General features: G+C 37.0%; 1 protein-coding gene across 2 annotated transcripts in view; it reads left to right on the plus strand.

Moving 5' to 3' along the window:
• The window catches only part of LRBA (LPS responsive beige-like anchor protein), a 434,876-nt gene that overhangs the window by 372,327 nt on the left and 41,031 nt on the right, over positions 1-21,518 (plus strand). For both annotated transcript variants that reach the window (XM_075034981.1, XM_075034972.1), the window contains 3 exons: positions 2,061-2,228; positions 17,557-17,646; positions 20,966-21,158. In XM_075034981.1, coding sequence (XP_074891082.1) covers positions 2,061-2,228; positions 17,557-17,646; positions 20,966-21,158 — 451 coding nt within the window. The remainder of the gene's footprint in view (positions 1-2,060; positions 2,229-17,556; positions 17,647-20,965; positions 21,159-21,518) is intronic.

Consider the following 21,518-nt stretch of genomic DNA (forward strand, 5'->3'; position numbering starts at 1 on the left):
AACTTGGAGAAGAGAAGTAAATTCAGGATAGTTCCCAACCATTCCACAAAAAGGCAGAGTGTGTTTTAGTTTTGCTTTTTTCAGAAAAAATCAGATTTATATATCTGTTAATCTGAGGAGATTGCAGAGTGATATTCCTTTAGTTAGTCATGTCCAAATGCTTTGTGCAGGTAATATGACCTATTAGAAATCTAGCTTTTGAAGAAAAGGAAAATATGAACAACCTCTGCATGTACTAAGTGTGTGTGTGTATATATATATATATATATATACATACAAGTTCTTAATGCTATTTTTCCTGATAGTAACTAGTTATAATGGTAATAGTAAGTATATTCTAGGGTTAAACTTTTTTTAGCAGGATAGCAAGAAAATTAATTCCTATCATTGTCATTTGCTGAGTCCTGTAGAATTTTATGGCTGCACATTGTAGTGTTACGGACACTCATGAGACTACTGACTGGTTTTATCTTATTAAACAATTTTGAAATCATTAATTTTTAATTGGCCCGCTTGTGGTTTTTTATAGTTTTAATTGTGTGTCTGTGTCTAAATGTTGGGGTTTTTTTAATTTAAAAAAAAAAGAAAAAAGTCAGAAAAAAAATCCTGTCTAAGCATATATGTTATAAGGTATTTCCATATGATCATCCAAAGAGATACTATACTGTGTAGTAATTCATTTTAAAGAATGCTTTCAGCAGTTCAGTAGCTGGGAATCCTAATAAAAATAATAATAAAAAGAAGAATGATATGATGTCGAAGATATGTACAGGTCTTTTCTTGATTGAAAGTTCTAATTAAGTGAATCGAGGAAAATTAACTGAAATTAGCTGTCAGAAAGTCACATTTAAATGAGTGATGATCTGGTGTGGCAGTAAACATTTAAATGATATAAATTGCCATTTAAGTGTATGGTTTAATGTTTGTCATGCATTAATATGACATGAGACTGCAGTGACAATCAAGCAGCTTGCTCTAATTTGAACATATTTAGGGCTTTTGTGTGGAGTGCACCACACAAATTAAGACAATTGCTGGTTTTATGTGTCAATTTAAATGTTGTTCTCAGGCATCGGTTAATGAAACAAACCCATCATTTTTGTGTGCAAATTGCAGAGTGATTTCCTTGGTTTTCAGATTAATTTTAACTTCCTCTGCTCAAAATTAGGAATTTCCTTTACAAGGAAAATGCCATTCGTTTCGTTAGATGAAAAGAATATCAGACTTTGTTACGTTGTTTCATTTGCTCATTCAAATAAGAAATATATTAAACCCTCTGTGCAAAACAGAGAAAGCTCATCCTGCTAGTGATTTAATCTAGACGAATTAAGTCTTTAGGTGACAATGATTTTTAAGTCATCTTTTAATATATATGTGCTGTATCTAATACCATTATGGAGACATTCATTATTGTTTGGATGCTTTTGTCTTGGGGATTGGGTTGTAACTGGATAACATCTTCAGAAAGGTGGCTTAATCATTCAGCATAGTACTGTTTCACTATAGGTTTGTATAAGAGTTATATACAAGAAATGCATAAAAGTAATAGCAGGTTGATATTCCAGCATTTTAAATAATTTGTACCCTAGCATCCCTAGTTAGTTCAGTTTCCTCAAGTCTGTCAATCTTCTCTCTGTCTGTCAGAATCAGATTATCGTGCTGTTATTATTCACTGTGCACATCACACAGAAAAGCACAATTTCGTCTTAAGAGTTCATAAAAACATAGCCTGGCTGTCCATAAATGCATAAATGCTATCCACTTAATGCCTTTTTTTTTTTTTAAATTTTTTTATTCCTACTATTACAGTTTTAAAAAGCAAGGTCTTCTGGTCAGCAGGAAGTAGAGTAGGGCATGAGACTCTGACCTCTATCACAGGGCCCACCTTTTTTTTTTTTTTTTTTTTTTTTAATAGAATGTCTAAAATCTTGGTATTAATTTTGTACTTACACATGTTAAGATAATTTTGTACACTATTCAAAAAATGCTTCTACTACTATGAAATGTTGACTGTCTGGCAAACTCAAGTTTATATATTTTGTGTGTGGTTTTTTTTACAGGCATTAGAAAGTGAGTTTGTTTCCTGCCAGCTTCACCAGTGGATTGATCTGATTTTTGGCTACAAACAGCAAGGGCCGGAGGCTGTTAGGTCCCTGAATGTATTCTACTATTTGACTTATGAAGGAGCTGTTAATTTAAGTTCAATAACGGATCCCGTATTGAGAGAGGTAAGTTTCTACTTTAAATATAGGAAAGGAAAATCTTTGTTAACCACTGCAGTGTTGAAAGTGTAAAGATTCTGTTTTGTTCAAGGCTACTGGTGAATGTTCAAATCTTTGTGGTCTCTTGTGGTTTGGCTACAGGCCAGTCAAATGCAAGGTGCCTGAACCAGTCGTCACAGCATGCAAAATTAAGATAACAAGCATGCAAGTTGTTCTCTAAACTTTGTGCACCTGGATTCAGCACAAACTGGATGCTAATATAAAAATAAATGTTCAAGGATTGCTTCAGTTGCTGAGGGCAGTCATTTTCTTCACTAATACTGGATCTTAATGGCAGAAGACAGTGAGCAACCTTGATTTGGCTTGCAGTTTTGTATTTACTTTTACAGGTTTAACAATTCTCTCTTAATGGAATCCTGCATACGCAGTACACATCAAACACCATAGTTTTGTAGCTTCCATTATTTTTATTTGGCTTGCTATCAAATTAACAATAACTTGTCCTGGTCTTTTCATATACAAAAGTAAATATTTAAACAATGGAAAGATCAGTATTCTCACTCAGACTCAGCACCATTCAGAAAAATCTGTTTGCTAAAGTATCCCTTAGAATATTGTGGGCTTAAAGACTCCTCCCTCCTCCATCTAAACAGCTGGGTTTTTTTTTTAAAAAAAAAAAAGGCAGGGTGTGGTGGGTGATTAAAACAGAATTTTGATTGGGTTTACATCCTCTGTTCAGGCAATACATTGGTATCAAGTATAGCTGCAAGTATTTTAATTATGGAATAAATGTAACTGGTACTTTGTTATAAAATATTCTGAATCCCTGAGAGCAAAGTAATATGAATGCTATTAACAATTTTATTTAAAAGGATGGCTAGATGTACAGCAACAGGCAATATAAGTGTGAACTGAATGAAGACAAGGATGAAGACTTTTCTGCTTACAAATCTTAGGTTTGAGGCTCACTGTATAATTCTAGGCTAATCCTAATTCAAGTATTTGTTATTTATTGCATATGAAAGAGGGTCTGAGAAGTAAGCAATTATTATTTCAAATAATGCTATTTTCTCTGTACATACTGGCCATCTGACTGGGGCACCTTGGCAGCCTCTGTAGAGAAAGTCACATCATAGCAACACTGTGGGTTGTAGCCGGCTTGTGGGTGCAATGGAAAAGTTTGGGGGGTATGCAGGGCATGTAGGGGTATGCAAGGACTGGCTTAAGTACCAAGAGTGGTGGCTGGATGTCACTGTTATGTGGGTTGCCGTCAGACTGCATCTTGGTCCACTTTGAGCTAAAATACAGATGTTGCACATAAATACATTTAATTGAGCTAAGAAAAGAGCTACTGGAACACTTGGCTTTTGAGAAAAAATGTCATCATCTGGGTTTGAAAAAGTTATTGACCCAAGGGTACTAGATGTTCACCCTGCCATGTTTTCAATTCCTTGATAATGTTTGTCCTCTGTACACTGACAAGGAAATATTCTTACCTTGTAAAAGTATTTATTAGACTCTTGAAGCGCTAGGTTTAAGCGTGAGCTGAAAAATAGACTAGGCATTGTGTGTAATTTGTTCTTCATTTTGGTATTAAATGAACCATTGTTGAACCATCATTAATGAAACTAGTAATTGAAGTAATACTAATCAAAATAGAGGTCTGCCACACACAATTTTTATGTAGTTTTTAATTTTTCTAGAACGGTTCCATTATCAGTTTAACTGTGATCTGTGCTACTTGTGTCATAGCCTGAAAAAAAGTAATCTAAGACCAGGGAAGTTACAGATCTGTCTGGAAGTATGGATCATCTCAGAGAGGCATTCACTTTGTACTTCTGTAAATACAGTAATATATTTTGTTACCATATCTTTTGAATTTTTCTTGTTTTTATTGTACTTCACTACAATGTTTCTTATTTTTGAGTTGTTCTATGGTGCCTGAACTGAGTGGCATATAAAAATGAAAACAGGAGGGGGAGAATAGCAGTCTTGTTGAGTTCGTAATAATGGAGTAGCTTAGCAGTCGCAGAATCTCAAAACACCACTGATGATGTCAAAAATACATGCTGATGAATGCAGGCAGCAGAATGAATGGTATCTTGTAGCACTTTTGCTCTGAGTTACTTGAAGATTGGTCCAATGGAATATTTTTATTTGGTATCTTTAAGCAGGTCAGTAAAACAGTAGAAAGATTCCTCTTTAGTTAGGTATCCCTTGCTATTTACATGTATTTTGTAAAGCATATTTTTTATTATGTAAATGTGTATATGTAGTTTGAAATGGTACATATGATCAGCTCTGATATGATATTGACAGTGCAGAGATTTAATGACTGTCATCACCAATGGTGAGTTATTCTGTTTTCACTTATGAGTAGAGATGAAAGTAATAAAAAATCTGTTTGTGTGTATATCTATGTGCATAATCATTCTATATCTATGTGCTAAATGAATTTATCATGCACCTTTGACAGCCTCACCTTCTTCCTGCTTAGTAATCCATCTCCCTGAGGACCTGTGCTAACGTTCTGTACTGCTGAGCAGCTTCAATCACATTTATTTTTCTCCTTCAGTCAGCTTGCTAGAAAGTATTTCTTCTTTTCTTCACCAAATTCCTGGTTAGAGGGCAAACGATTTTCTGATCTGGACAATTAATGCTATTTTTAGGCAGGCACGACACCTCAGATTTAGTATCTGTTTATTAGGCAACTATTAAACCGGAAATTTTACTCTGGATTTCTTGATTTCAAAAAGAATGCTTTTGGCTTTCTCCTCTTGATAAGGTTTAGGGTTTGGGTCGTTAAATCTTGACCGTTGTAGCAGAAAACACATTTTTATGTGCAAACCTGAAACAAGGAAAAGCTTCTATATACTCTGAGGGTTGCGAGTTACTGAGGCTTTTAGGTATCATATGGAAATAATAGCATGTGCTTAAACCATGGTAATTTCTCCACATAGTCTATGCTAAGCATGGACCACATTGGTAATGAGAAGCCTATGATGCATGTGTTTCTGAAGTATCTTCACAGATACATGTATGGATATTGGTGACCTAACTCATCAGGAGAGGCCACACACAGAATAATAGGGGAAGGAACTGAGGAGTGGAGGAGTTCAGGTTAATGCAGAATTTCCTTAGGTCTCCTAAATGGCTCCAACTGGCACCTTTATTTTTATAGGCAGTCAGGTTATATATATTACGAGAAGGAAGCACTCGTCTAGGAAGGAAAACTACTTGATTAAAACCATATTCCTCCTTTCTTTTTTTTAAACTGAAAATGTAGAACTTTTACATCCTCTCATACTGCTGTGAACAATTTTTTCCTGCCATTCTTTCTGCCTATGGGAATAAAGGAAGTAAAGTATTTTGAAAGGATCTGACTGCTATAATAGAAAATTTTAAACTAAAATGCAAACCATGGGCCACATGCTACCTTTTGGCAGATAAACCCTGGAGAGTGCAAAGCTTGCATAATTCAAAGGCAAATCTCAGGGGGAGGGGAGTAGATCAAGAGAGAAGGGTTTGAGTCGCAGCCAGTGGGGGAAGGGAGCTGCAACCAGGAGAAGCAAGGCAAGAGATCCAGTATATCTGAAGGCGTATCTGTGCACTACTTGTCCCTGCAGAGACCATTCCTTCATCCTCCTCTTTTTTCCTTGAGCCATTTTCACAGCGTTGTCATTGACTCTGATCCTTGTACTTGTGTATCTTGCTGAAGGAGGTTACAACTGCTGAGGGAAGTTGCTGTTCAGCTGACAAGCAGTAAATATCACATCTATTTCTGGTGGAAAATAGAGTATTTGCCAGCAGAGGTATGCTATGTGACTACCTTCTCTTGACTCGTTCTTGAACACCACGTTTTGATCTGTGGAACTCCTTCCACGGCAGATCTTGTGATTGGGGCTTTTTTGTTGTCTGTATGAAAGAGGCAAGGAGTCACAGTAGCACAGATAAATGTCATCCAACTGTTCTGGAGAGAATTCACAGCACCTTCTTATCACAAATTCTGCTCTCTTTTTGCAATAGCTGCCCAAGAATGCAAAAAAAAAAAAAAAATAGAATTAGATCTAAGCCATTCAGACAAGCAACTGATTAAGTGGTGAAGCACAATCCATAGAAAATAATTTGTATCATCTTGGACTGATTTGTGGGTATTCCATTAGTGTTTAGGTCAGAAGAATAGAAATTTCTTTTGTCTCTGGTGTAGTGTAACAAAGGATGATTGTGAATCTGGGCTGCACTCAGAGTTCCTAATTAAAAGTCCATTTCTCCACTGATACCCCTATGTAGCTAGCATAAACACTGGATAAGTGGAAAGAAAAGAGAGGAAGCTAATAGCGGGAAGGCAAAGTACTACTTGGAGAATACATCATTGATTTACTATAGGAACCCCTGAACTTCAGGAAGCATACTAAATTTTGTACCATGCTTATCAGAGAGCACCTAACTGTATTCTTTAAATAATTTTTAAAATATAATCTGATATTATCTTTGTAGGCAGCAATTAAGGAAGACTGATGATTTTAAAATTAGCAATAATAGTTTGAAAAAGATGAGAATAAGTCCCATCCAATTAATATCCCACATACCTTCATTAAGTGATTTGCTTTTAGCCTTAGATGATTCAGTTGTTGTATACTTCTTCCTTTGAAGAGAAGATGCCTTTTTGTTACATGAAGGTAGTCTGTTTAACATTAGGAAGCACAGCTTTCTCCATTCTATCGGCACCTTGATTTCTACCATTGATATTTTATTTCCATATGAACCGAGGAGTTGCAAAAATTGTGAAGAATAGGCTTGGACGTAGCATTTGGTATGTTATTTGAATGTGCCACTTCTGATTATATAAAGAGAGGAAATAATTCTTTTATTTTCAGTTTTAAGGCATGTGGGATAAATTATTCTATGGATAATAGCTTTTAAATGTTGCCTGAGATTAATATCTTTGGGTAAGTTTTATGCATCTTAGACCTATCTCTTATGAGTCTAATTTTATTTTTAAATATTTACAGTTTGAGAGACTTCTGTGCTTTCCAAAAGAAGTTACAAGGATGTTTAGTTTACATGACCCCAGTTTCATGACAGCAGTAGCAGATCTGATATCTTATCCCAAAGAAAGCATTTTTGGCCTCTCTTTTAGCTGTGTTCATGGTGGGACTTAATAGCATATTTCAGCTCTAACTCAGCTGGAGAACTTTGACAACAGTGAATCTTTCACAAAGTATAAACACGATTTGTATTTATAGCATAGTTAACATTTACTAAATAGTTGGGAAAACGATCAGTCTGTTTTTAGCAGGTTGGGCAACAGTCTTTGTTGTGGCTGCGATGAGTTTAAAAAATAGGATCAAGTGATTATAAAACACTGTCACAGAGCAGTAAATTTGGATGTGCTGAATTCAGTAAGTAACAAATTCATGCAGGCAAAATTCAACGTACTGTAGAAAGAATCTTTGAATCATCTCTGGCCAGAAGTGTGTTGCACAGATGGCATGCTTGACATTGTACAGCACAGGAACAGTGTGAAAAGCCAAATAAATGTTAAGAATTGGTCTAGTTTTAATTGCAAATCTATATTAAAATGCCATTATATGGAAGCAGAATTAAGAAGAATATCTTCAAAGGAAGCATACTGATTTCATGGCTAGGGAGAGGTGGACACGTCAACTGCAACCAAACCCGTGCTCTGGTCTTTTCCTCTGAAGGTGTGCAGAGCAGGATAGCGTAGCTGAGACAGGGCCTCCGTTGCTGTTGTGGGTGGGCAGGTAGCACTACTGCATGAACACAGCTTGGCCGGGCATTGGGGCTCTCCCATGGAAAGATGAAGTGTTTTCTGCTGGTAAAAGGAGCGTTAAAAGAACAGGAGCACCATTCCCGCCACCAGTTCGTATCATTTACCTATTAATTCTCACATCTCAGCTCACACTGTGACCTATCTGTGGTGTTGGAGTAAACAGGCAAAATGAGCATAAGCGAGTGTTTACTGTGATATCTGGGAGGTGTGGCACTTCTTTGATTCCATTCAGCCCAGAGTTTGACATGGCATGACAAATGGGCGTTTATTGCCCTTTGTCTTAACTTATGTATTTACTACAGTGCTTAGAAACAGACATAAAAGTATTCAGCTAGGTTTCGATCCAGAAAAATACTTGACTCGGATGTTCTCTTTTGTCCTTCATTACAGAATAGATTCTAATTTTATCTGGTGCTTCTGCTTCTCTATCCAGCAGCAAAAAGAGTGGTATTTTAGAGTTAATTAAAGCAGGACTGAGACGCCTGATGTATAAGGATTAAAAAAATAAGAATCAAACAACTGCTTTGGCTGGAAGGGGTAAAGCTTTTTGGAAGGAGGTAACTCATGTAGATTAGTTCTTCAGCTCCAAGTGTGCTTTTTTTTTTTCTCAGCCCCTGATTGAAATTCAAAGGATAGAAATTTTCAGTGCAGTCAGTTCCCTCACCTCTTCTTGCTTGACCTGTCTTGTGGATCTATCAGAGCCAGAGAGGCCTTGAGACCCCCTGGGCTCTTTACATTTTCATTTGTGCCTGGCTGGCCAGTCTTAGATAGCTGACATATTTGTTGGCCAGCATTAAATAAGTAAGAGTAATCAAAAGGTAAACAAGGAATGGAAAAAAGTGATGTTCATAATCCTTCAAAAGTAACTTTTTTGAATAGAAAGCATTTCTGCTTTTTAACTTTTTTTTCCTCTTCCGTATGTGGAAAGGATGAGATATACTAGTGTATACTAGCTACAGTTATCATACACCAAGTCATTTAGCCTTGAATCAAATGTGGAAGGCTACAAAAATTTTGTTATTTTTTGTGTCATCAGCATGCTCTGATTATTTGCAGACTCTTTATGCAGTCCAAACAATACCTGTATTGACTTTCACAGTAATTGGGAAACTAAAAATTTTTGTTTGGAGTGTTTTCATTGTAGTTGCTCATTGCAGCCTAGGGTGTCTAGCTCATCCATGTTCCCACTGTGCTGCAGATGTGGTGTGGTATTTACTTAGCAAACTGTATTATATTAGTTATTAGTTATACTTGAACAATAGCTGCTTCTTGAGTGAGAAAGCTTGCGGTCATGCCGAAGGTGCTTTTCCTCAAGCAGTGGCCAAAAATCAAGTCTCAGTTAAACGTTACATTTTGTTAAATGATAACAAAAAGTTCATTCATTGCAGTAGAAGACTCTGAGATAATATTGTACCCATACCTTGAAAACAGCAAGTTTGATCTTGCAGGTCGTAGTTATGACTTAGTTTAAATAAATGTGTTTCTTAGCTTAGCAAAATGGATTATTTGTTTCTTTTTCACAGTTGTTACAGATTCTGAAAGGTGATCACGTGAGACCGTTTAAAGACCATTAAATATTGGATTTTTACATCAGTGTATTAACCTCCTTCAGATGGAAATATTTTATTTTAATGAAGCTTTTTTATTTAATAAATAGAGATGGCATCAAAGTTGAAGAAATTCTGTGGAATGCTAACAGATTGGAACAGATTGCTTTTTTCCAGAGGAAAAAGTTTTATATCAGAAAATTTGGAGTCAGCTAAGTAGCAAGTAGACTGTGTGAAGGCAGCAAGTTTTAAAGATTATGTTTAGCTATTTAGAGGATTGAATGAATAATGCCAGAAATTGATGAAATTTCAAGGTATTGCACATGGCAATGCCACTCTTTTCTGTGTGATAATTATTGATTTTAAATGAAAGCAGTGAGTTGCTCTCTTGAAATCTTCAGCTGCCACAGTGGAAAGAGATATGAGGCAATTTTGGTTGTGGTGCTCAAATAAAACGGAGACTGTTGTATTTAAAAAAAACCTAGCCCCAGAGCTGCTTAGGATTTTGCTTGTACTGAATCCAGATTTATTTGCAGGTCTTTAAATTCATCTTAACTTTCTTTTTAGATTCTTTTCCCTTTTTATTTTGTCAGTCTCTTTGAAGTACTACCAGGCCTGTTTTTCTAGTTCTAGTTTTTTTATCTGCTTCTTTCCAGTAGCCAAAGATTTAGGTGTTTTGAATGAGCACATCAGTGCTCCAGACAGAGATACTGTTTGAAATTATCCATGAACTCAGTGCCTCTGAACATTATTGAGTGACATTTGTTTCTGTTGGTTGTGTCTGCTCTGACTAACTGGTTTCTTTCAGATTGGCAGCTGGGATTACGCTGCAGTAGACGGACAGCTGCGTGAACTGGAGATTGCAGCCAGGCCGTGCTATGCCTCTGCTTAATATGCCTGGAATGTATATATTCAGATTGGAGCAACTTGCATGGCCCTGAGGGGGATCTATTTGTATTCTCACAAACTGTGATTACTTCCTGTTTCACTTTAATGACTGCCATGTAATTGCGTACTGATTTGTGTGGACAAAAAGACTTCATTTTTCTTTATTCTCACAGAAAATTTCTTAATGTAGTTTAAGAGCTGGGTTAGTGGTTTTGTTTTTAAAGGTCTGGTGAAAGGTATCTCACTCTGTGCTCCCTTCTAAACTTTTCTGTCATGCGAACAGAAGAAAGTATTGTTCATATAATGAATTGCAAATAGCTTTGAGAAAAAAACCAAATCCTGTGTAGGGTAACTCCTCCCTGCTCCAACTATCTGTAGTAGTTTGGATTTAATAAATAACAAGTGGTTAGACTAGTAACCAACTTCCAAACAGATAACTACGGTATTTTGAGCAGACAGAAGGAACTGAAATTAGACGGGGGGGAGGAGAAAAAAAGAAAAATATTATACAACAGATCTGTTTCTTACAAGGAAGGAAGAAGAAAACCCTGTGCTTCGTTTATATTTGATGGCTTTCATTTCTACATTTGTGTGTTGTTTTCTTGTGTAATGAGGCATACTCAGTTTTGTTACCTGTATCCCTAATGCACTGCAGCAAGCAAAGCTTGTGCACTTCTTACTTCATACCAGCTTGCTGGTGTACTCTAATAATGTCCCCCTCTGCAGGTTGTTGGCAGTATTTATGCTCACACTTCAGCTCTGAAGCCATAAACCTGTGTTACTTGAGTTGAAGTAGTAACTGCATTAGTGGGCTGCAACAGGCATCTCTTAACACTCCGCTTGGCTAACAGAGGGTATATCACAAATGTTTTGCGGGCATGTTTAATGAACCTAGAGAACAGTATGTAACTCTTGATCTTACAGTATCTTTTCTTTAGCCTTTCTTCTCTCCTTGCTCCCTTCCCTCCCCTGCTGTTCGTTAGATTTCAAAGCTAGTGTAGGCAATTTTCTTTAAACCAGTATGTTAAGTGAATGGTACAATGATAAAGCAAAAAAATTAAAGTGTTTCAGTATAAAAGGGTTGATTTGCGAAGCTGAAACAAGATTTTTCTGGCATGAAGCATGAAGCAATTAGGCTGCTCATTTTATTTTTAAAACAGCGGATGGGAGTGTGTGAATTTATGGTACTAACATTTGAGCGCTGTATTTTTTCCCTGGGTCAAGTGTAGTGCAGTATCCCCAGGGCAGGTGTACAGTCAGCAAGCATATACATTGCCTGTGTCAGAAAAGCATTTTGCCCATTTTTCACAATCTTGACCTAACGGGGATTGTTATGAAACAAGGGGAGATGGTACTACAAAGAACTTCTCTTCTATAATCTTTAGGCTGTTTTCAGCAATTTTATCTAATAGTTATGAATCATGCTTGTTCTCCAGCTAGTGTTATCTGTGCCTCTGTAGTCCATGAGGAATTTAACTAAGAATCTTACTGTAGGAGTCTAAGTCACTATCTGATCAGAAGAGGTTTTCTGATCACTTGTTATCAGAGCTTGATTTTAATCACTGTCCCATGGGGAGAGGAGCTAGTCAATTGGCCGCTAAGCTGTTCAACTTTGCTGTCTGAGAGGAAACCTGTCAAATATTCTGTGTTCTCTGGTGCTGTAAAGCAACATCTGGGTGGAAGGAAAGGGAAAGCAAGTAATCATAATTGCATATCGCTCAAGCCAATAGAAATCGCTGAGGAACATGTGTGTAAACCTTTTTGAATATTGAAAAGTGAGGTAGGAGCGGCAGAGAGCCAAAGTAATTATTTTTTCAAGGGCTGTTATTTTCTGGATGTAAATACTGGGTAGAAAGATGGAGGATGAACCCAAAACATTTCCTGTCCCTAACACGTATGCTGAAAGAATATGTATTACAATGCGTGATGTTATTTCACCTGGGTTTTCAAATGTTTGGCAGCTAAATCTTACAGATTTGAGAAGTAACTGGAAGTACTTCGGCGTAGTTCTGTAAAGGCACATTGACTGAAAGTAGCCTCTTTGTAGCAAACGGTAAGGTTGTAGCTTGTCGTGCATTCAGACTGAGGCATGCATTTTAACATGGGTATGCTGTGCCGTTAGACTCTTCAGACAATTTGGTGTTTTGTGTCCGAGCAGGCATGATGAAAGCAACTCTGAACTAGTCCCTTTAAGGGTCTTTAAATCTACAGTTAAATGGTGTATGTCTTGCCTTTTAACTATATAGGCCTTCATCTCAGGATTTGAGTTCAAAACTGGAGACGGTTTCATTCTTTCTCTGTGACACTCACTGCAGTTCCCCCTCCGCCTGCCCTGCCTCATATTTAATTTTATAGTTCTTTCAGACATAAACATGAAAAAAAAGCAATTTTGACTTAGTTTCTGAGTGTTGCTGCAAAGAAAAGTAACAAACATCTGTTTTTACCTTAACTGCATCCATATGTTCAACCTCCCCATCACCCTCCTTCCCAAAAAATTTACAGCCGTATTTGGTGGGTATTGCATACTGTTGAATTAACTTTCTTCACAGCTAGATTAGAGGGTAAGTTCAGAGACTGAAAATGTCTGTACTAAGCAGTGGCCAAAAGCTACATTGTAGCTAAGCCAAGTTTTCAAGTTTTTCACTCTTCCTCTTTTAATTTACTTCCCTATTCCCCTTCTCCCCATCCCACCCCCCAAGAAGAGAGATGATCCAGGAGACTTCTTTAGGAACAGGTTATTGTGGTAATCGGGTAAATGTTAACTTGTGAAATTTGCTTATGGCTTTCGTACTTGTAAATTAATTAACATTCAAAATACCATGTTTATCATTTAAGTATGTGGTTTGAGATGCATACTGTATGGATTATTGTAAAGGGTTAGTTACCTTGTTTCATTTTATTACTTCTTGTTGTAGCATCTGGAACAATTCTGGCCCTACCAAAGTTTTGTTTTTGTAGAGGATTGAGAGGAAGAAGGCTATTTTACTGAGATATTTGAGAAGCAGTGAAACAAAATGTTGAATGATACTATCTTTTACTTTGTGGTATGCAGCATGGTTTCAGAGATAAGAGTTTGTGGAACTAAAGATATCTTTCAAAGAAAGGTTATTCCTTTCAAGTTATATAGTGCCTTTAATAGGTGTGAAACTAGTTGTGCAAATTTCCCAAATGCTTCTACCTACAATAATGTAAATGGTTGTATGCTCCAGAGGGATTCAGCAATGTGAGAACACGTGCCCTTCCTCTGCCACTAGAAGAAGCTGGCCGTCTCTTAGTAATGCCGACTAATGCTAGTAATACATTTTCAAGAAAATTAAGTTAGAAGCTGGGCTATAATTTGTTAGAAAGTGAGTTGATGACTTTTTGACTGATGGTCATTTTGCTGTATATTCTCAGGTAAATGGTAGGTTGTTTTCTTCAAAGGAGATATTAATTACGTCTCTGAGGAAAAGATTCCCTGCTCCTAGCTGATTTTCTTTGACAGCTTGAACAAAAGTCTGAGTGACACCTGGTGGCTAAAATGCCCTGTATTTCTCTTTCTATTGTTATGTAAATTGAGAGAATGGGGACTGATTCTAGCTCCACCATCACATGTTTCCGCTGACAGAGGGAGGTCATCTTGCATCCTTCTGTATGTGATCCTTCTGGCCGAGACATCATCAGAACATGGAGTTGACATCTGGATTGACTTTGAATACAATGTGGGAAAAGGAAGGAATCATTTGGGGTTGCTAGCACACTCTCTTGCTCATAATTAAGAAATGTGGAAGCTAAATAAAGAAATATTTACTTTTTTCTTGGTAATAAAAAGGAATGCAAAAGGGTTTTATGCTGAAGTCTAGCCACTATGTCTAGACATAATTGTCCAAGTGTTGTTGCCTTTACTCCACAGTTTTTCAAATTTCTTTTGGATCTCTGAAGATGTCGGTAAAGAGGACATAAAGATACAAATATCTGTGCCTTTACTCTATGTGCAGTTTTGATGTTTTATGAAACCTTGTTACCTGTGGTAGGACACAATCTGAATGTAGATTTTTCCCGGTTCTTTTGGCTAAAAGGGAAGGATTGTGTCAGGGCGCTATTGTAATCCTAGAAATGTAGGCTCTCATATGTTTTGGAAGGACAAGATGGAACCTAAGGAGTCTAAAAGACTTGTTTGTGCCGGAACTGTAAATCCCAAACTCAAGCTAGATCATAAACATGGATGTAGAAACTGTCTGTTAAAGACTGCAAGTGGAGAATTTGTGGTCCTCTAAGGCAGGCTTTTGCAAAAGCATTGTCCCATTGGTCAGCAGTTTCACCAGTTCTGACAGAACACTATGTGAAAACAGGCAGTGACTATCTACTTGCGGGCTGAGTAGAATATTTTATACTTGTTTTTAATATCTCGGAGGGATTCTCTTCTACACTGAGGGTGGGTGGGAGACAAATAGCTGTTCTGTTGCTGCCGTTGTGTGGTCTAGGAGTGTGATTGTGATGAGCATCATATATGTGTGTAAGCAGTGGAAGCATATTGTGCCTCTTCCAGTTTTTATGTTGCTGGAAGGTGGTGAGTTCCCCTGAGATCTGGACTGTGGAAAATAGCATTCTGACTGCTGATCTTTCATTGATTAAAGCAGTTATAACATCTGATTTTTGTTCTACATGAGTTTGGGCTCTTGTTAAGATGAATGTATTTGAAGTATTTGAAACACTCTGCAGCAATATGTGGTATCTTGTGTTACATTTTCCCTTTCTTAGTACTGGCACTATGTAAGAGAGTATAGTTTGTAGAGGTAGCACTGGGAATTAAAGGACATACCAGATTTCATGTGTAAGACAAAATTCTGACTCCCTTTAAATGCTGAACATGGACTATTTGGGAATGGAAGTTTCTGTATTGATTGTAAGTCAATATACAAGGAAGTTAACAAATCTGAAGCTTATTATTTCCTCATTTTATCTATTCTATTTTCACCTGTAAAAGAAATAACATGGGAGTTGTGCTTCAAGAATATTTTATTCATTTTGAATAATATATTGAAAATGTATCTTATAGGAAATAAATAGTGGATCCTATAGACTGTAGATTTTCCATAAGGATTTTAACAAGCACTGAATAACTGCCATCCAGGACTGTCTGCATTCTGCTCCTCCTGTGTTCTTCTGGTTCTACCTTCAATGCAACACATTTGGTAGTAAAAATACTCCACTCAATCTGCAAGTAGATGTAGGCAAATCTTTTCAATCTGGATGATTTTGAAACTAACAGCTTTTTGTGGAAAGGGTAGAGCTGCTGACCAGTATGCTGTTGCTTTGTTAACGCCTCATGTCTTAAGGGACTTCAGATTCCCTTGATATCTTGAGTCACAAAAACCCAGTTTTGAATTTTAATGTAGCATGTCTCATTGCTAGGAAGGGGACTCCGATGATCTTACTGAGCTTTAGCATTTCACGAATCTGATATTGCTGTTTCTCAAAGAGCACTCATTGAATCACAGTGTTTGTGTGTCAGATTTCAGACAGCTTTGTGATAAACTTGTTATTCACTAGTTCTTTAAAGATTAAGGTGCTTCCCAGAGTGGGCAAGAGTGTTAGAATCTGTCCATAAAGTAATTGCAATTCCTGTTCTGGTGAGTTCAGATGTTTCAAATGGTGTGCCAAATGTAATAAGGTCAAGTGTTTTGGATGGCATATTTCCTATCAGAGGATGATTATTTTTTATGATCTTAAGGCCTCAGGTGCATTCTACTTTTGGTTTTGTTATTTCTGTAACAGAAGAACATTGTGTGTCCTAGTAATAGTCTTTATTATTATTATTATCATCTAAAAATAGTTGTTTGTAAGAATAAGATCAGCATAAGTGTTACTGCATTGTCTCAAAAATTTTAATGGGTGGCTAAAATAGAACAGGAAATATAAGTGTAGGGAGCCTCAGGGTATGTCGAAAAATAAGGATCTCTGAGAGAAAAACTTGGTGTTCTAATAGCTAAAAAGTGGCTAGTGGTTTTGTGTTTTAGCATTCAAGCGTCTCATTTAAAACACTTTCATAAAGGGCCTGGTTTTCAGGACTTCTTTTGAAAGTACGACTTGCTAATGCCTCATCTAGGTACTCAGCATCACTAGACACTTTGGAGAATTTAGGGTTCAATGCACCATGCAACAGAGAAACTAAAGTATCGGCCCATATGCAGTTTGTTAGCCCACAGCAAATGCAAGGTAATTTTACTTAGTTTAGCTCACAATGAAAGAGTTTTAATCTAAGCTGAATGGTTTAAGATTTTCTATAGTATTAGCCTGTTTCTGTGGATAGTGCAGGGGCCTGAAGAAATAACTAGTTGAATTTTGGCTGCTTGATTTTATCTTTAAGCCAGTGGGCCATTAGGTGGCAACATGGAAAACTAGTTGAACATGCCTAGGGAAGAGGTATAAGTTCACACATTTCAGAATAATTATTTTTAAGAAATAACTAAGCATGAGGTGGTATCTTCATGTGTGCCCTATGAAGAAAGTGATAAAAGATGTTGCTGGAGATACAGAGAAACTTTTAAAAAAACCCTGTTGCATTGTATCTTCACGTTCTCCTTCAGCTGCATTTAATATTAGTCTTGCTGTTGGTACTTTAATGTATCCTAAAGTTGTTTGCTCTTTTTGAATAAACATGAAAATAAGAAAAAAGCTCGGTGTCACTTTCGTTGTAGTTATTGCTGTGAAACTAAGCAATGAAGTTTAAATAGAAAATAGAACACTCTTAATACCTACAGAAACTTTTAAAAAATTGACTTTTGTTTCTGACTTATGATACAAACAGGATAAGCCAGTGTTAGAAAGGAAAAATGGAGCCAATAAAGAAGGTTTCTGATTATAATAGCTTGTTTCTGTTTAATATCATTGAGCAGGATGAGGTTTTGCAGAGTTTCTCATGGAAATAGCATCCACAGTACTAAAATGATTACCTCATTCTCAGTACCAGTGCCAAGCACTTAGCCCCACAGTGAACACACGGGGTTGATTTTCAACATGAAACAAGCCAGAAGTGTGGAATGACATTTTCAGGTGACAGTTATGGTTCTATTGCCTGTAATTAGCACCTCTTAACATGCAAACCTGCCTGTGCCTTTTCCAGGCTGTTGAAGCTCAAATACGAAGTTTTGGACAGACCCCTTCCCAACTGCTCATAGAACCACATCCTCCAAGAAGTTCTGCCATGCAGGTGGTAAGTACCATGTTAACTCTTTGTGACCTGCCATTTTGTTCATTTCCTTTGCTATCTTAAAATTACAAAACCGGCCACTTCGCTTTGCTTTTATGTGGTTGTGGAATTGTGTTATTAAAAACAGCAGATGAATTACGATTTTGTAGGACCGGGAATGTATGCAGTGCTTAACTATTATTTTATTTATTGCTGAAAGGATTGTATTGATTTCTAGTACAGACCTTTTTTGTCAGTGTAATCTAAGAACACTTCATCAGTTGATTTTTTTTAATACCATACCTGTACAGGTGAGAGCCAGTCATCATGGAGACAATTTAGTTAATCTTTGGCAGATTCCCCAGGAAGCATGGATTTAGGAGGTGGAACTTCCTTGTGTTTTCCCCCAGGCATAGGTTTTCCTCTAAAACCAGGATTACTAGGAATTCATGAGCTGAAACTTACATAGCAAAGAATGTGACTAAATGTGTTTTGCAGTAAAGCTAGGGTGATAAAATCCAGGCAGTGAGCATTAACATGCTTTCCCTTTTACCTCTACTTGTGTCTAATATAATTTTATTATACAAACTATTATTTTATTACTGATTACTTTCCATATCATGTTGTGTGCAGTCCTTTGGTCTAAAATATCATTTGTGTTGTCATAGATCCAGAACTAAGTATGTTAAGTGATACTCTGACAAGTGGAGCAAATGGTCTGCTAATTCACAAGGTTTTCAAAAGGTTACATTCCCTTATTGTTGATGGACATTTTACACTGAAATATAAAAAAAGACATTTTCTTCTTCTATGTTCTGTAAGATGTATGTCCTACTCAAGCAGACTAATGTTATTAGATTAAAATCATATCTGAATTGCAAAAGGTTTTAGAAAAATGACACAAAAATCTGAAATGTTTCCAAAGTAGCTTACAAACCTTGTGATGTAGGAGTCTAAGAAATGTAAACTTTCTGGTCAAATTGAGCTTACTAGCCTTTCTCAGATATGTCATGTGTTGTACATGAGACTTGCTCAGCTGACTGTCTCCCCATCCCCATCCCCCTTTCTGCAGCCAGTACATACTACACACTTTGACAGCTGTGCTGTAGACATGCTCCTGCTCTGGGATCCCATGTACTGGATGGACGGAGCTGATTGTGCTGATTTGTGATCTGCTGGCCCGTTGCACCCCCCACGTAGTGTCCCAGGGCTGCAGACCACTGCAGTGACACGTGTGTGCAACCCACGGGGCTCCCTCTTTCAGAAGAGCCCCGTTAACAGGGATGCCGGGGAGCCCAAGCGCCCTCGTCATACGTCCGTCTGTCATGGTGCCATGCACTAGGCGCTTGCCCTAATTTAGAGGGATTTGTTTCAGGAAGAGGAGGAACTTGAGAAGTTGATTGTTGACGTATTTGTCAGACCCATTGTTACATAAATAAATTTGATGCCAGGAAGCAGTTTGTGTGGTTTTATCATAATATTTTTCATGACGCTGAATTAGTAAAGATTTAGTATGTAATGGAAGAAGTTAAATTTTATGAAGTTAACTGTTCCTAACTCCTGTGAAGTTTTGGGGCTGAGGTACATACAGAAAAAAACCCCTTAGTTCTCCACTTGCTTTGACCGGTTTTGTGGTTATTAATACATGATTTTATAATAGCACTATATTAAGTGCTTTTAAAAGTAGTATTCCTGGAGGTGAAATACAGTAAGGATGTTTTTCCTGTAACAATTCTGAATTATTTCTAGTTGCATTATTTACTGAGTTTTCTGTTTTCATGTGTGTGTGCATGTATGCATGAATACAGCCGAATTGAGAGCTACCACGTGCTGTGTTAAGTGCACAAGCCATAATATACACCAGGTGTAGTAATTAGCAGTCACACGAAGGCTGCCTATTTGTCTGGTTTTGCTGCTGTTGCTGTATCCCCTTGTGTTTTCAACCATCAGATAGCTGGATTTAATTGAGGCCACATCAGATGAGGCATTACTGACACCTTTAATTGAATGAGCATCCAGGGAGGATTAACTCATAATATTGATTGGCTTTTAGCCACTTGCTCAGAAGGGTGTCTGGGTAGCTTATTAGTTGCTTTTATTTACACCTTTATGCAAAGACTGTAAATAGGAATTCATAGAGCAATATGTTTTTCTAAGTACTCTTAATAACTTTTTAAAAAGGAGTGATAATAAAAATGCAAATGTATTTAATTTTTTTATTAGTTCTGTATAAATATACATTAAATGTATGCACTTACATACACATATATGTAATGAAATATTGCAGGTGGAAAATAGCCAAGAACACTTCACTAGTGTTCTAATTCAGTTATTAGAAAATTACAAATACTAGAGCAATATGGCTACTGGTGAACTAGGATGGTTGTATTTCTACATCTCAATGGAGTTCTCTTTTTTAGGTACACCACACCATCACAAACCCATTAAGTTTTGCTTTTCCTCCTTATGTTTGATATCCTGATCTAAGGTCTTCAATATTTTGTTTTGACAGTTGCAGTATTGTTAGAGAGCTTAGTTAAAAAGTTATTAAACTTTTCAACTTACTAAATTAAAAAATAAAACCTAAAAATATTATGTTGAAAATGAGAGTCTGGATTCATTCCCTCCCTGTGGTATTTCTAGAAACAATGCAGGATAGTGTCTGTAATCACGTCCACTTTATATTCTTTACAACTGCATTTAATTATGTTTGTCCTTTGAAACACATTTGCAGTGAAGCCTTCTACTTTGCATTCATAAATCTTATTTTTGTACACCAGAAATATATACAGAACATATATCTAGTGTATGTGCGTATCTGTTTATTTTAATGTGCTTTCATGTTCTCATCTGGCTTGTAAAGAATTGCAGTCTGCCAATTTAATGCAACTTGAGACAATCTCTGGCAGTGGGAATTTCTTTTGCTCACTTTTTTTTTTACTTTTTTTTGTTTGTTTGTTTGTTCTGTTTTGTTTTTGTTCCATCGTAGTTTGACATTGCTTTCCTTGACATACTATCTCTGCAGATACGAAGGAGAATTCTTTTGGCAGAGATAGGCGATTGGAAACTTCTAGTTTAATCTGCTGTGATCTGTAGCAAAGTTTGTATATAGACACCCTGTGTTCAACAAGGCCCTCAAATTAATAGTGTACATGAAGGTTTTTCTGCCGAAAATGGTTGTTTCCACAAGCCTGTCCACTATTACTGCATTTGCTTTTCACTGCAGCTGCTATTGGATCTTGTGTGTTTTAATCCAATCTTCCTTCTCTTGTCCTGTCTTCTTTCCTCCTCCCCATGTTTCCTTTTCCTGTGTATTTGGGTTCTTGTTGTGTGCACTCAACAGTATCTCCTCCTGCAGAGTCCGTTGATGTTCACAGACCAAGCTCAACAGGACGTTATCATGGTTCTAAAGTTCCCATCTAACTCCCCTGTCACTCATGTAGCAGCCAACACCCAGCCTGGTCTGGCCACTCCTGCTGTGATCACAGTTACTGCAAACAGGCTATTTGCTGTAAACAAGTGGCACAATCTTCCTGGTAAGTGAATTAAAGTATGTAGCCTAAGAAACCACTGCCATCAAGCAGTACTTCTGTTGTCTGTTTCAAAATTTGCTGCAGAACTGTTTTAAATTTAAAGTGTGAAGAGCAAGTCCACTTGATTGACACAGCATGCTCTTCACATGTGGACTTAGTTTCTTCTTAAAAAAGTAATATGAACTATTGTGTAGTAAGGTGTATAGCACCCAAAAGGTTTGTAACAACACTAGGTTGCTTTCCAGGCCATCAGGCACTATACAAGAAGACAAAACCAGTATATCATCACTACTTGATTGTGGTAAAGTCACGCTCTTTTCTCTTGAATTTGTTTTTCAGTGAGATGGAAGCCTGAACCACATC

The sequence above is a fragment of the Buteo buteo genome, chromosome 1, assembly GCF_964188355.1.
Source record: "Buteo buteo chromosome 1, bButBut1.hap1.1, whole genome shotgun sequence".
Taxonomy (NCBI): domain Eukaryota; kingdom Metazoa; phylum Chordata; class Aves; order Accipitriformes; family Accipitridae; genus Buteo; species Buteo buteo.